We start from the raw sequence: 17,096 nt of genomic DNA, 5'->3' as shown, positions 1-17,096 counted from the left end.
GATCGAGTTTTAGTAAACTGTTCATTAATTTTTATGACATAACTGGTTTTATGACATATGACATAAAAAAATTTCAAATACAATTTGACAAAAGCATGACCTGATAGAAGAAAATTAATCACATCTTCAGAATGCACACATTACACAATGATGTAATGTATCAGAAAGTAGACACCGCAAGCGACATAAAAATCCATTTCATTGACAAGCACCTCATTGTTATGCTACTGTATATATTTTTTAGAGTTTGTGTTCGATGTTGTAAGAAGAAGCAATGGTTTTGGTGGGATTCTTGCCGAGTGGCAAACGGTAACGTTTTGGTGGTGCATTTTTTGTTTCATAATGCCTTTATTCAAATAATGTCATAAGTTGTAACAATTAGTTTTAGAAGTGCTGTGCTTAGATTAGGCTGCCTATAGTTAGTTCATTTTGTGTATTTGCAAAGAGTTTGATGCTTCCTCTTCCGCATTACCCTGCCTTCTTTTATTTGTGTCACAATGACTAATTTTTAATATACTAAGTTGTAATACTTAGTAGTTTAAATTACCCCCTTCTCCTGTGAATAGCTAAATTCTATTCCACCTTAAATTACATCTTTTAGTAATTCCTCTTGCTAAACAGTGCGTCCGATGTTTTGTTGTTGCCTACTTCGTATTGCTTCAATCAATTTTTTTACTTTTTTACAATCTTTGACATCTCCACGTTTGTGCGGTATCTCTTCCAACTCACACTCTTTCAACAGCCAGATTTTGCATGTCAACAGTTTCAAAATTAAGTTTTCACTGACCATGTTTCTGAAACATAAATCAATACAAACCAAACCAAGATTTTTATCATACTCCCTTGTATGTTTTTTTTTTCATCAAACTGTTAAATAGCTTTCTTTTTTCATTTCTGTTTATTTTGTATGAAATGAAGCTTCAGCTGAGGTGACTTTTAAAGTATGAGTAGCGATAAAGTTGTGATAGCTGGCGGAAAATATCATACTACTGTCTATTGTCCATAAAATTGCTTGAAAATTCTTTACAAAACGTTTAAGTTAATCTTTTTCCAAACAACATCTGTTTGATTATCAGCAAGTTTACTTTCTTATTTCTAATATTATGTATTTTCAGCTGTTGTCTCTCGAAGCTGGTTTTGTCACTTGTTTAGTGTTTGGTTTCGCGTTTGTGATTCTTTCTCCTATCATCGGATTGATCATCTGTTACTACCGTATTTGCACTGAAAGATGTGGAGGCACAATGGTGCAATCTCCTGAACGAGCCAAAAGCAAATGGAGGCATGTTCTTTTTACCTTACTCCTTTCAATGAGCGGTTTTATTGCGTAAGTAACGGTTTGTGACGAGTTTTTACATTACATAGTCCGGTTTGAACCCTGCTGCTTTTGAATAACTAATATTTCGTTAGTAAATAGGTTATCCCATTATAAATGTGCATTGGAGATATGCATATTAGTGTTTTACTGCAAATTGTAAGTTGATAACTGCTCATGTTCTAATTACGTTTTTCTGGATTAGCAACACTTAAAAAACGAAAGGTCAACGACTACTCTAATTTAACTTATGGGCAACACTGTTTGTTAATCTTTGCAATTTTCTTTGTGTCAGTTTTATGAAACCTAGTTAAGTTGGTAAAATTTCCAAACTGCCAGAGATTTAGTTTCCAATAAATTCGGGTCTTTATTTTACATTGGTTATTAAAACCAAATTTTAGGAACAGTACGAAAAAAAAACATCGTGCATGGAATTTTTTTTAAATAGAATAGCAGCAAGCATTCGTCTGCCTCTTGAAAACATCCAAATTGTAAAATTGCTGCCCGTCATCCCTATTTAAAAGTATCAGTTTCGCATATTTTCTGTCACCCTTCATGTTATCTGTTTCGCACTATTTTGTCTGGTCTTCTACTTTTAATGCTTGTACTGTATATGACGTTGAGGTTGGCCTGCTCAGAAGCATCGATTTCTGTTCTTATTTAGATTTTAGATTTATTCAATATCTAACTGTTTTGCTGTGTTTTTTAGATGTAGAAAAATTTTATTAAGACTAAATGCCAGGAATAACTTTTCCTAGGTTTTCTCAATCAGAGGATAAAGATTCAAAACCAAACTATTATTATTGTTATTTTTGACAAGGACTCAATGGTGTGTAGATAACTCTATGTTTAAACACTTGTTTTATGTGTTTATCTACCTTATACTGCATATCCTGAACTCGACAGTGGTAGCCTACTATACTACTATAAGCTACTTAGGCTGCCGTATTCAGGCATTCACCAAGTACTGTGACAGAAAACTACTCATTACTTTAAGAAAACTTTTACCATTATACGCAGCATTCCTTGTTTCTTTGTGTTTTTGACCAATGAATGGACAACTCAAGTAATTATATCTTTACCTGAAACAATCAATTCGACTGTTGGTGGTGTTTCAGTTTACGTGGACAGCTTGACCAATCAACTAGCCCAGATAGTGAAACAATATGAAAAAGTTGATTCGAGCCTTCGCAGAAGAGTAGAAAGTATGATGAACAAGTTGTCACATAAAAATTTCAAGAACTAGCTAATCTGTAAATTTTCTGCAGTGTTTTGTTGCGCCAGCATAAAGTACCGGTATACTCATGGTAGCCTACATCAACGCTCTTCAACCTTTTTGCCATCACGAAACTCCTGATTTAGCCTACTTTCGCGTTTATTGCGGAACCTCCACTAACAAAAGTTTAGTAATCACCAATTGCTTCTCAGAAAATTACACATTTTTGTTACACTTCAAAACGTAATTAGACACTTCAACAAATTAATAATTAGACACTTTCGTTAATTATCAATTAGCAATTGACTGTAAAGTAACAAAAGGAGCCACGTTTGAGCGCAGAGTGAGGGTTTTTGATTTTTTTGGAAGTGTTTTACAGTTTTGGTAGTTGGGCTTAATTATTTTGCGTTAGATAATTTGAATTTAAAAATGACATTTTTTTCTATCATTGTGAAGATGGTCTAGTTGAAGAGATGGATTACCTTCGGATGGTTATGCTCCACATTTCCGTGGTCCACATAACTTTTTCTTTTGTCATTAATACCATTCAATTTTGGTAGAAAGGTGATTTTTTCAACCTTATGTTTGTTTATAATACCATTCAATCATGGTCTTTATAAGCACGACAAGAATTGTTACACTGGTTCCCATCAGTTACATTTTGACACTGTATTTCTCACAAAATGTAGGCCCATGGTTGTTTTGCTACACTATAACACGTTTTCTTAATAATTTGTGGGCAAAAATGAGTGAAATTGTAACAAATTAGGAAACATTCCGACATGTGCCTCGTTTTAAGGTTTTATGAATACTACACTAAATGCTTCACTAAACCTTTTTTCACAGATTTAGGGACTTCGTTGGGTGAACCACTCAAGGAAACATTAACTTCAATGGCCACCCCCATTTTAAACAAAGCATCCAAGCTATATTCAGGTAAATGTTATACCTTGCCTTTCACTTTTTTAATTTTGTAAACTTATGTATTGCATTGCGTGAAAAACTATGAAATTACTGACATCGTATTTACAACTATAATAATAAAATCTATAAGGCTGATATCAGCAACGTTGTCGTTAACTATCATTTCCCGACCACTTGCGGTTGTATTAAGTTGATTTTGATTTCGACGTTGTTTAAATAATAAATAGCTTTTCTTTCAGTTTGTGGTTGGTCAACAGGTGCATATCCGTCCAGATTTCGTATTAGGAGACAGAGGCGTACGCATAAAGCTTTCATTGGGGCTTTCGACATTTGACTTAGCTGCATATGCATTTGATTACTTTACATTGACAATTATGATATACAGAGAGTATTATTTTTTGCTCTACGACAAACACAAATGTAGATTGGAAAGATAACTTAAAGAAAAAGCGATAACCTTACAGCTCAAAACACCAATGTTGGTTAATCCATCAGAAAGAAATATCCATCCTCCTGCATGACGTACCACTTAATTTGTTAATAATTTCTTCTGTGCAAGGAGTGTGGTTTTGGTAAATGCTCAATAGTGCATGTCCATTCATTCCGGTATCACTGGTGGTACTTTGTAAGTATGTGTTTAGTTTGCCTGGGGTAGAAAATGATCGTTCACTTGTATAAGTTGTCACCGGAAGAGTTAAAAAAATACAGAGCAGAGGGCTATATGAATGTTTGAAAAAGCATGAGCTGTGCATGCTTCAATGTTGCATGCTTTGATGCTGCTCACTGCATCAACTGTTTTTTCACTGGCATAGAATCGAGAGAGTTTTCTGTACCACAACTTCAACTCAGGTACCAGTTCTATTGGGGGATTTTGTCAAACCACTTTGATAAAGTTTTCCGAAAACTTGAATGCTCTCGATCTGCTCTGTAGTCTTCCCAATGGCTGGATTAGAAGGTACCAAACACTGTGATCCACTGATGATAGATTCATGAGCTGTAAATCTTGATTCAAGGTTAGTAATAAAACTGTCGAAAAATGGGATGTAAATTGCCAAGCGAAAACATTCTTTGGTGAACGAAGCAGCAAGATTGCATCGTGTAGTCTGCCTTGGGATAAGTCGAGGGGTTTCTAAAATATAATTGTGCTTTTGGGCAGTTTCTTCTGCCGAAAGATAAAAATTCTGAACTGCCTGTTCAGCATTTCGTCGTAATAATTTTATTTCCGTCGCAGTGTCTTTTGCTGTGCTAACAGCCTCACAAAAATCAATTGATTTCCGTTGCAACATTTTTCGAAGAACTGCAGTGAAGTAAACCCTTTTTTTAAATCAGGCTTGCAATACAAAATTTGCTTTGTAGAATAACTGACAACAACAGCTGCTGTGCTACTCTTGGTGAAATTTCTTTGTCGGGCCATGATGAAATTTCAGCCAATGGTTCTACGGCTGCATCTTGTAAATTTGAAAAACTTTGATGCTTTCATGACGATCAATTTATCGGGTGGCACAAACTTGAACAAGCCTCTGCGATCCTGAAGCAGGAAAAACTGAATCTATGTTGTTGTGCAAAACATTTTGTTCTTTTGGGGAGTTTAAAATGTGAACTGAGGCTATTGTTCCTTTGCAGTTACGAATCGACGAAAGATTACATTAGATACGGCTAAATTAAGACTCCATGCGGCACAGTGTACATAAAGTGCAGTAGAAATAACTTTTCGGATATGAGCTTGGACACCATTTAATTTTCCACTCATTGCTGGGGCTCCAGCATACCCTTGGCCAATCATTTTGGAGATATCAATTCCAATCAGTGACAAATTTTCCAATATTGATGACAACAATTTTTTACCCAATAAATTCGTTACAGGCACAAATCTAAGAAAACATTCTTCCACTTCAAAATCACTGCCGATAAATCTATCACATAAAAATAATTGTTGTTGACATGAAATGTTTGTTGTTTCATCAGCCATCACTGAAAAAAACCTGGAGCGGTTAACGCAATCTACCAATGGTGAAAGTATGAAGTAAACACTTATGATTTCAATTTGTATTCTTGAACTGGTGTATTAGGCTATTGAGCATTACGTCTGGCAGAGGTAATGTTATTTCTGAAGAATTTGTCATGTTTACTTTTATATCGAAGCAAAGCACAAAAATTCCCATCATTAACATTCACTTCTGGTGCTGCCACAAAAAGTGGACCACTTTCTCAACCCCTCAAAGGAATTCTCTGTCTTCCACAAAAAACTACTGTTTCTATGATGGGTGTAATTTTTCTTCTGTTGTCAAGAATTTACTGTTTTACTTGATGATTAAGTTGAATTGCTACACTACCTGTTTGCCAGCAACGATCGACGATATAGTTTCTGCTTCCACTATGCCAGGGGTTCCCAACCTTTTTTGCTGTTCGTACCCCTTTGTCAGGTCAGAGCATTCTTCGTACCCTCAAAAAATCCTGATTGAATTTTTCAGGCATATATTGCTAAATTAAATCGCTTTTCTAGCTCAATTAAACATTAAACCGATATTTCACACAAAAATGCAAAAATTACCAAAATAAATTAAATGTCAGTCATTTTGTTTGTCACTTCTCAGTGAGATATTTGTTGTTGCTTTATTGATAAAATTCGCTCAAACGATGGTTCGATTTCCCTCAAGGCATCACGTAAATCATCTTCCAGTTGCACTATTGCAGATGCTTTCTGTATTTATTCTTGATATACATCATGGTCGAAAAGCCACTTTCACAGTAATCAGTTGTTAAGAGAATTAACACTGTCATGGCTTCCATAGCAAGATTTGGGAAAGATTCATACCAAAACACCAAAAATCTTTTAACTTTGATTTTTCAAATAGCAGTTTCAATTTTTGGCAGCTTTTCATTTCGATGATGTTCTCCTTCAAATTATTCTCATCCGACACTTTTGTTAAATCAAAAAGAAATGGATTTAGCCTGCAATCCAATGCTGGAAATAATTCAAATCACCAGCAAAAAAATTAACCATCGAAAAAATCAACCAGCATCTTTAAATGGGAAATAATTTCATTTTTGACATTTTGCAGCAAAGAGTCATTTGCAATTTGATCAAAACAAGGAAAATTAGCAAAGTTTCCATTTTCAGCAGCAGCAAGTAAAAAACATATTGTTATGAGACAACGAGGCTTCTAGCCTACCAAATATCAACAATTATTTATTCTAAAATAAAACTATAGCCTACTGTAAAATCTGTTTGAAAAGCTGCTCTGTGGCACTAGGATCTTCGTACCCCTTGATGTTTAATAGGGTGGCTCGTTTTTGAACTTTTTTTTTAAATTCTTTCGGGGTAGTGGGGAAATGGTGCCAATGAGTGAGAAAACGCTCATGACAAAATTTGAGATTCGTAACAAATTGTCTTCAGCCTCCTCATGGAGCCCAAAAATCGAAAAATGGGGTCAAAAACGCATTTTTTTTTCAAAATATTTTTAGTTTGGATAGATACAATATTGTTTAGATATATCTAATTAGCCTAAGAAAAAAAATTGGAGTCATTTGAACTATTCCTTCAGCTTCCTCACAACTTCTGAAAATTTCCATTTTGCTGAAAATTTTGCATTTTTGTGGGTGGTTACATGATACATAATTGCGTTAGACATTTTGCCAGCTATAAAACGTCATTGCGTTTCTCTGTATAGACCTGCCCTGAGCTGTTGCGTCATTTTTTAATGAAATTGGGTTTATCTAGTAGGAAAAAGTGACGTCTTTTATTTGAATTTACGTCACTGACGAAGTTTGTAGTTATGTAACCACAAACAAAAATGCGAAATTTTCAACAAAATGAAAATTTTTAGAAGCTGTGAGGAAGCTAAAGGAATAGTTCAAGTAACTCCAATTTTTTTTCTTAGGCTAATTAGATATATCTAAACAATACTGTATCTACCCAAACTAAAAATATTTTTGAAAAAAATGCGTTTTTGACCCCATTTTTTGGTTTTTGGGCCCCATGAGGAGGCTGAAGACAATTTTTTACAAATTTCAAATTTTGTCATAAGCGTTTTCTCACTCATTGGCACCATTTCCCCACTACCCCAAAAGAATTTTATAAAAAGTTCAAAAACGAGCCACCCTAATGTTTAATCTCGTACCCCCAAGGGCAGTGGCGTAGGAGCATATGCTGCCGCCCATGGCTTTCGTTGAAAATGCTGCCCTAAGTAGACTGCAGCAAATTTTGAAATAGTTTCATGTTCAAGCAATCTTTTCAATAAAAATAATTACAAATAGTGTGCCGCGTGTCAGAAGTTCAATATTGCTTGAGAAAGAAGCTTCACTGTCTCAGCGTTAAGGCCAAAAATAAAAAAACAAAAAATTGACAACAAATGTATTAGGCAAATAAAAGATCAATAGCCGCCTCAAAATTGAACTTTTCGAGCTTTCGCCGAAGCAAAATCAGCGATAATATCTTCAAAATCAAATTTTTGAACGTATTGTCTCTTTCTATAAAAAGAATCGATAGAGCTGATAGCCGATCATCATTCATGGTAGAACGTAAATACGACTTTATCATTTTGAGCTTTGAGAAACTCCTCTCACAGCTCGCAATTGAAACACCAATGGTAAGATAAAGTTTCAGACACAAGCATAAATATGGTGTCGAATCAAGTAGGTGTGATTTAGCTAACCACTGTAAAACATCAAACGCTGTTGCATTACGATCAAACGTGGTTTCACTGCTTCGCACTAGCCTCTTAAATCTGTCAATTTCCACAGCTAACTCCAAAAAGTCCACCTCGTCGTCATAAGTGCTTTTAAATGCGTTGGTGAATCCATTGTGATTTTCGCTTTGCAGCAGCGCGTGAGGATTCAAAAATCCAAACATATCATTTCAGTGGTGTATGACGGTAAACCTAGTTTCAGCTTCAAGTTTAAATCTGTCCAAAGCTTGAAACATGCATCGTCTTACTTCTCCAACAACACTATAAGGTCAGCATCTTCTGCGTGTTCGCCAGGCATTCTCTTTTTTCTACGAACTCCCCGATCTTCAACTGGAATCTCTAGCTCTGTGCATTTTTCGATCGCTGCATCCACAGAACCTTTAACCAGATTATCTCGTTCTCCACTAAAAAGTTGACAAACGCTTTCATCTTGTTAGAGCATTCTAGAACACTATGAGCGTCACCTCGTGTATTAAGATTTTCGTTTAGATTACATAGTTCCTCTAGAGCAGTGGTTCTTAACCTGGGCGCTACCGCCCCTTAGTGGGCGCTGTTAACTTTTAGAGGGGCGGAAATATTCAGGGGGCGTTATAGGGGGCGCTACATTCAGAAGGTGTAACGATATTTTCCTCACTGCAAATTTGCTTTAGTAGTTCTGCTGGGGGTACGAGAATCCACCGAGGATGAGGAGCTATATACAGTATAGAGATTGTGTTTAACAAGGGAAGTAGTGATTCTCTCTCAGAGCATTCTATGTTGGCCTATACAGCACAATGCACAACACCATCCGACAAGCGTGGACGTCGGATGGTGTTGTGCATGGCCTTTGTTGTTGATAATGGGCATTGTTTCCCTTTCCTTGTAGTAAGTAAATGGCATTTTGTGGTCAGCTTTTGGCAGGGACAGCGGGCAGTGCAAGCAAACCATAAGGACTGGTCATAATAATAGTCAGTCAATAATGGTTATTAGTGTAACTCTTACTAACTACTAAAAAATCAGCAGAGATGTGCCTTAAGACTTTTAAGTTAAGAGCCTTAAGGCACATCTGTGCTGATTTTTTAGTATTAAAACTAACATCGGCTTAAACTAGTTTTTTCTTGCTAACTAATAACTAATTACTACTGGCTGTAGGCTAGCCTTATAGTCTTGGAAGAAAATGTCATTAGTAGGCTACAGCCCTTATATTATGGTGGGCGCCAGACTATGGAAATCTCTGAAAAGGGGCGCTGGGGAAAAAAAGGTTAAGAACAACTGCTCTAGAGTCTAGACAGTGGTTCTTAAACTGTTTGAGACACGCCTCTCTTTTACAATTTTAACAAAATTTCGCGCCCCACCTTGTTTCAAAATCAAAAAACATTACGCAGAACAGCATTTCGTTTCCAGGTAAGTTGCATTAATGCAAAGGATGTAGCCAATTCGATGATTAGTAGCAGATAATGCACATCTCAGATCGGCTTCATAATCAAGTTTGTGTCTAGATTTTGTTTTTATGTTTACGGGAGTACAAAAAACATTTCCGCACAAGTAAGTGGATGAAAATGGAAGAAGTGTTAGCCACAGCACCCACACTCTTGTAAATGTCTGTGCATATTTCACCCAGAACTCAGTTAGTGGCATTGCTTCAAAGTCGTCCCTTTCAGTAGAAATTCATTTTAACACCAAGAATTTCTCTTGTAAATTGTCTGTGGGGTTTCTTCTCCCGAGCTATCATGTGAGCAATTCCGAAAGACGCTTCTACAACTTCCGCCGCCGACGATTGGCGAAAGCAAAGAGTTTTTCTTTTATTGGAAAAAAGCTGAAGGTTTACTTTGGTGGTCAAGGTGTTTTTTTTTTCAAGATGACACTGCGAACAAATTGGTCTCAAAGCGTCGTTGCTCAGATTTTGAAAACATATGACGCATTGTGGCACAACTTGGTCATTTACTATGGCATCTATAAAGTCAAAATTCAGATAATCTTTGTCATACTTTCTCTTTTTTCCACTCATTTTGTGTCACTAAAATTGATTAATTAACAATAATCCTAATTAAATCAATGCTAAAATTAAAAAAAAGTTGACCCATGGTAGCCTACTGTTGTAAAGTTGGGGAATAGGGATACTGCTGCACTTTTAGCCGCTGTCACTTGTCAGTCAGTCGTTGCCATTATTATTACGATTAGAGCTCGAGGCTGCTGTGTCAGAAAACCGCTGTGTTACGAGAGTTAAGGCGTTGCAGAAATATTCAGCAAAATCTACAACATCACAAGAAATGCGATATGTGACAACAACACGCTCTACAAACACTGGTACTGCTGTAAAACAAAGTTTCATCTTCAACAATCAACTGTCCAGCGTAGTTGTGAAGACATGTTTAGTCAAAATTCATGCAGAGTTTTTCAATTTCTTGCGCCCCCCTTGTGAGCCTCACACGCCCCCCAGTTAAGAACCACTACTCTAGAGCATCCATAATCTCATCAAAACCTGCGTGAAGGGCCTTTACAGCAGCGTGATGTGCGCTCCATCGCGTATCAATCACTTGCTGCAGCGCGATTGGCGCATGCTTTAGAAGGACATCCCATCTATGAGTATAGAGGCAGCAAAAAAACATACAATCTTTCTAAAACAGCGAAAAATCTGTCGCTTAATTGCGACGATCCGACGGCATGAACACCTGCAAGATTCAGTGCGTGATTTCTACACGGTACGAATAGTGCTTTTGGATTTATGTTTTTGATTTTTTGCTGAACTCCATTATGAATTCCCGACACAGTAGATGCGTTGTCGTAGATGCGTAGATGCTAATAGTAGATGCGTATGACGTAATAAATGTTACTAATAATTGAACAACAGACGGAATACAGGCTACAGCTATCCAACATCTAATTTGCAAATGGCAAAAGTGTTATAGTATTTCAACACATTATTCGTAGCCTACATTTATTTATGCGCAGTAGGCCTACGTATTTCTGATGCATCTATTCATCATTATATTATTCAGCTGATATCACGCACATCGGGCGTAATCAACTAGCCTGACTATGATTTTACAATCGACTTTGTCAGTCAGAAATAACTTTTCATTCAAGTAGAAAATTTGCGAATTTTGTTCTATCTTCTGTTTTCATCCATTTATGGATGTTTTTCAGTCTCCTGATTTGCTTGATGTCAAAACACTTATTTTTTTGTCATGCAATATCCCAGTCAACATTTCATTTTCTAATATGTTGCTTTTTGCTTGTAAATAAAACAATATTTTTGACAAAAAAATATAAATTTTACCAATGAAGCTTTGTAAACGTATTCTCATACTTGAGAAGATATTGAGTCCTTTTCTTCAAATTAAATTTACTCAGTTGATGTAGAATAACAGGCAACCTTACAAGGTTTCTCTTGACATATTGCTTGCGGAGAATTTTTGTTGGACTATATTGGAAATATTGTTTAATGTCGGAAAATTACCAACATTTACCCATATTACATCAAAGTACAAAATATTCAAGTTGTGTCTCGCAGAGTTGGAACATACATTGGCAGCTCTTCGAATCATGGAAGCTTCCTCTGCAACGCTCGTTACTGGGATAGCGAATCTCACCACAGTGTTGGCTACAAGACGTCAAGCTCTTAATAACGATCTACTCAGCCCAGCTTGTAATAGAGCTCCTTCCTGCCGTAACCTGCAGAATTCCACAGGCGTATTGACAGTAACCGGAACGAGTTTTTTATCAGTACGTTAACTATCCTGTTGAGTTCGTGAATGCGCTAAATTTAATAACCTAGTTTGTCCATTAGGCAGAAGAGTTTTACTAAATATGGGGAGTACTACATGTAATATGTACCAAGATAAACATGAACCAATATTTAGTCTTTTTATACATTAGAATAAACCAAGTACAAAAGAGTTTCAAAAAGAAAACAAAAACAAATTTGATTTTGTTGGCCTTAGTTTATTCTTTTTACTTAGTGAAAGTGTGAAAGCGTGATGGTGACTCTTGACTAAGCTACTTCAACTGCCTGAAGGGGACACCAACATGAAGGGGAATACATTGAAAATGTAATCGATTGGAATCATGATTCGTGATTACTTGCAAATGCAACTACAATAATCTAAAGTTTTAAAGTACCGTCGTAATAAATACTTAACGACAATCTGCTAAATTTACGCGTGTATGAAATAAGCTACTAATAATTGTAATCGATTATGATCATCGATCACGTTTAATGATTATGAGTGAAGGTGACATAAAAAAAAGAAAAGATGCAAAATATAAACTCACAATTCAATAATAACTTCATAAACAAAGCTATGCAATACGTATCGTGTAAACTTTTTATGTGGCAATTTTTTTTCGTGCAGGGTGCCTCCGCACAAAACGAAATCAACAGTATAGAAAACACTTTAACCACCTATAACATGAGTAAAGAGATATCTGATGTGATGCAACATTTCAATAACATCACACAACTCGTTGCTGACGGTAGCAAAGGCGTGGGAGATCGTAAGTCGTTCAGTGAAAAACATTATGTTAAAATTGAAAACATCTGCATCAAGAAAGTAGTAGTTTTGTCGTTGTAAAATAGGAATTCTTGGACATCTACTAGAAAAGCAATGTATTTCTATAGGTATTATATAAAAAAGAAAAAGGAGTGTAGGCTTACAAACATCAATTTTACCAACTAACCTATGCAATTTTCGATTAAAGTAGAGCTACGTATGCTTGAGAGATAGCTGATTTTTTTGCTTTTACTTATTTCTAGGCCTATATAGCCCATTTGAAACAGCTTAAGTCAACCTCGTTTGAATGTTCTCAACTAAGATTTCAATTCAGTGTGACTTTATCCGTATCAAGCTCAAAGCGATACAAAACAGTTCAATTAATTTGTAGCTGCAATGTGGACCAAAACCCTTGTTTCAAAACTTTTTATAGCTTCTAAGTTCCAGTGATGTTTATTTTTATTGTATATTTAAAGTGTATTAGCTTATTCTAGAAAACTGGCATTTTTTATTTAAACAACTCCAAAGCCCACATTCGAGGAAATGGTGGTGCAAAAATTCAAAAGCAGCAGATAGTAGCCTACTGCTACGTCACTTGGTCATGCAGTGTAAACTAGGACTTTGCATCCACGACGCCAGATATTTATTTTTAAAACGTTGTGCATAAATGTTTTAAGAACTTTAGTTATTGTGCTGACATTTCGCCTCAAAGTAGGAACAAAGATGTAGGTTACCAGCTAGAACAACGAATGTCGGTTTCTTTATCCACTTGTTTGCTGTAGGCTACTTTCTTCAATTTTTTATTACTAAACTTAATATACTATAGATCTGTACTGAATAATAGAGTTTTTATTTAGCGATATTGGCATCTTTAACTGAAATAAATGATACTCTGGCATCATCTATTTCTAAACTACCTTTGGACACAGTAGAAAATATAAAAACGGCAATTGAAGAAGCAAGTGCTGCAACGATTACTTCCATCAATGATTATGCTCTGAACTTGGATGTTTACAGGTATAGTGGGCCAAACATCACTATAGTTCCTTCCTGTTTGTTCAGAAATAAACCACTTTAACTTTAAAAGAACTGCTTTTAAGCCACGTGTTTACAGCAAAAAGCTGATGATCACTTTTATGTTTTTACAAGAACGTTTAAATACATTTTGTTAAAATTATGTGTGACCCTTAAGCATAAATACTTTTGATAATTCTTTATTTAATTTCTAACACATTGACTCAAAACTACATTTTGCTTTTTTGTTCAGTAATCCTACCGTATTTGAAAACGACGTTTTTATCAGGAAATGATGCTTGTAGTAAAATTTTTTTTTTTTAATTATAGCCCGATTAAAATTGTTTTTGGAAAGCAACGAACCATCAGCACTTCATATTACCTGAAAACAAAATAGTTTTATTATGGATACGACTGGCAATTGTAGGTTAGGTTAAAGCTAGTCCGTGACATGGTCAAGTGGTGAGTAACTTACATCTCCCCGATACTCGAAACGAGGCGATTCGACGCTGCTCAGAGAACAGGGTTGTGTCCCAGCGACATTCATGCACAAATATTGGTAACAGCAGTTACTCACATCATCGCTGTTGTCTGTTATGTTGCATCTGCTATTGCTTTGTACTGCTGTGGTAATATAGAATGTTAGCAGAAAGGGCGCAAAAGAATCCATGGTTCAAAAACTTATTTTGATACATACAACAAAATGACATAAAAATATAAGCCAAATTGTTTCCAGTGAAAACAATGTAATTTTGATACTAACTACCTTAACTTACAGGTACACATCCGGAATTTTGCTGGGATTTATAATAACTATTATTCTAGTGCTGTATTGGCTTGGAATCGGCTATGGAACAAAAAATTTCAACGACAATTCCATAAAGAGATCCCACTTATCAAATTGGGGAGGAATTTTTATTATGGCGTAAGTCTTTTTTATGTGTTGGTTTTGTGAATTATTTTTAAATTTTATTTCTAATCTTTGCAGTTTTTAAAGCATAGATCCTTTCTTTTATTGGTTCTCCTACCTGTGAGGTGCAATCGCACAGTGGATCTATAACAAACAAAAAAATGTGGGTGTCACCATAGTGTTCATTGTTATTAAGTTCCTTCCTCTTGTCGAGGGATGGAGGCAATATATCCCCAAGTTTCTATGTTGTGAATATTTTTTTTGCAGTTTTGTAATGAAGTCCTGACCAGTTTTTAATACCATTAGTCCAAATTCTTGGTGGTCTGCTCCTATTTTGTGTTCCATTCATTTTTCCTTCGAGTTGTTGTCTCATTTTTTAGCTGCTGCAGTCGTTTTAAAACTTCTCCTCTAGATAACTAACGTACCTCAGAATGATACAAAAGTACTTCGTAATCTGACACTACTTCTTGACAGAGCGCTTTAAAAGTACGATGGTTTACAGCTCTGCTTTTGATGAAATTAATGACTTTCCCGCAATTCGTCAGAATTTCTTTGAGACTTGCTGGTAAAGTTTTTGCTGCTAAGGCGTACCTGTGCAAGAAGCAATGGGTAAGAACCATGCGAGGAGCTTCGTTTGTTACTAAAGCAGCAAATCCGGATTTGTTCCCAAACATAGCTGGTGCTCAATCCGTGCATATAGAACAAAGTTTCTTTTTCCAATCAAAATTTTGTTTGACAAAAAATTCTTTCATCTTTCCAAATATATCACTTGCCTTAGTAGCTTCCAAAAGAGGCTCACAAAACTCGTCTTTCATTCTTCCACCATGAACATAACGCACAAAAACCAAATTTTTACCAACCATTTTCTTGCATTTAACCCTTTGAAGGTTGGAGGGGGTATGTCAATTCAACTTTTTTGTATCAACAATTGTATCTCTAAAACCACTGAGGCTGCGGCTACGAGATTTCTTGACTTTTCCTAACTTTTATTTACCTCTATTGAACTGAAATTTTGAGCGAATAAAGGTTATAAATTAAGAGATATAAGGCATTTTTCAGCACATCCTCTGAAATATTTCATATTCTATTGTTCAAAATTTTGAGCTGGATGAAAGTAATTAATTGGCCCATGTCTCGTTAATCCTAACTGTTTCACAGCGTGAAGGGAATTGGATGTATGTAAAATTATATAAAAAAATTTAATCACAACATTGCAATGCATGTTCTTCATTACTCTACCAAAAAATAATGTGTAAACTCACGCAACAGTTGCAGTCATAAGTCACCTCAACATTTCAATGTATATGAGCAGTTCTAAAATTTACATAGTTTTAATTTTCGGATATGCTCAGCGTGAATAATTTTACAAAGTGAATCCAAAATTTTGAAACTGTACCTTGAAAAATAACAAAGATATCACCCCTAAAGCATAAGAAGAATCGACAGCCCCCCCCCCCCCCCCAAACTGAGCAAGACTCCAGGAGCTCAACCTTCTAATGGTTAAAGAGAGAAATAAAAGTAAAAAGATCGCTTTTCGTTTTTTTTCCAAAATTCTCCAAAATCAAGGTAATCACGGACCCCCAAAGGGTTCGCGTACCCCAGGTTTGGAACCACTGCTTTAGTTTATCATGATGAAGTCTATTTGGTTACGATATTGGTCTTCAGGGTTATGCATTGAACATAGTCGTCTAGGTGGTTGTCAAAACAACGTGTTTGCTATCACCAGCTAATTGAGTTTGCAATATTCCAATAGTCGTCTTCTTCGTTGGTTCATTTCTCTCAAACCATAATGTATTGTTACAGGAAATTTGTGCTGGTTTCCAACTTGCGCATTCCAGTCTCCCATTATGAAAATAATTTCATTCCCTTTGGTATATGATAAAATATTGTTTTTATCGCCATAGAATTTTCCCCTTTTTTCATCTGTATGATCTTGCGTTGGTGCATATACCTGTACCACATTTATATTAAATGGAGTTCCTTGCAGTTTTGTCATTATAAATCTGTTGGACACAGGTCAATATCCAATCATTGCAGATGCTACACATTTCTTCTTTAGCATACCCACTCCATACACGTGTTGACATTCATCTGAATAAATTATTACAATATCATCATCTACTATTTCACTATCATCGTTCCAGCGTGTTTCATAGATTCCCATGATGCCAATATCCTTTGCTTTCATCTCCTAATAGTTGCCACGCCCTATAGCATGCAATGATCTTACATTCAATGTTGCTGGTTTGAGCATGTTTCTTCTACTTTTCAGACAACTTCTGAAAAGTAGAAAAAAACGAAGCTTTGGGCATGTGCAGTCATTATAGCTGTCTATACTGGTAGATGAAAATGCTCCTTCCCTGTAGCATTTAGAGGATTTCTCTGCAGGGGCCACGGATCGATCTTGATATCTCATTTTGTTATTTTTGACCCTTTTATTATACTCAATTTGTCCAGAGCAAGCCCTAGCGAGTCAAACCGCTTTGCTATCACGTCCTTAGAGTCATTGACCAGTTTAGAGGGTTTATTTTTCAATCCAGCTGATCCAATCTTCATGAAT

General features: G+C 35.8%; 1 protein-coding gene across 6 annotated transcripts in view; it reads left to right on the top strand.

Moving 5' to 3' along the window:
- The window catches only part of LOC145764745 (prominin-1-A-like), a 69,037-nt gene that overhangs the window by 3,071 nt on the left and 48,870 nt on the right, over positions 1–17,096 (top strand). For 4 of the 6 annotated variants that reach the window (XM_082576406.1, XM_082576407.1, XM_082576404.1 and 1 more), the window contains exons 3-10: positions 245–309; positions 1,116–1,324; positions 2,333–2,517; positions 3,375–3,464; positions 11,634–11,845; positions 12,475–12,616; positions 13,470–13,629; positions 14,405–14,551. In XM_082576406.1, the coding sequence (XP_082432532.1) occupies positions 245–309; positions 1,116–1,324; positions 2,333–2,517; positions 3,375–3,464; positions 11,634–11,845; positions 12,475–12,616; positions 13,470–13,629; positions 14,405–14,551 (1,210 nt within the window). Of the gene's footprint in view, positions 1–244; positions 310–1,115; positions 1,325–2,332; positions 2,518–3,374; positions 3,465–4,405; positions 4,466–11,633; positions 11,846–12,474; positions 12,617–13,469; positions 13,630–14,404; positions 14,552–17,096 lie in introns of those variants that run through there. The other 2 variants (XM_082576408.1, XM_082576409.1) reach the window with 2 other exon arrangements.

Source organism: Aplidium turbinatum, chromosome 2 (genome assembly GCF_918807975.1).
Source record: "Aplidium turbinatum chromosome 2, kaAplTurb1.1, whole genome shotgun sequence".
Classification (NCBI taxonomy): Eukaryota; Metazoa; Chordata; class Ascidiacea; order Aplousobranchia; family Polyclinidae; genus Aplidium; species Aplidium turbinatum.
The sequence above is the reverse complement of the archived record's forward strand: the minus strand, read 5'-3'. Positions and strand labels throughout refer to the sequence as shown.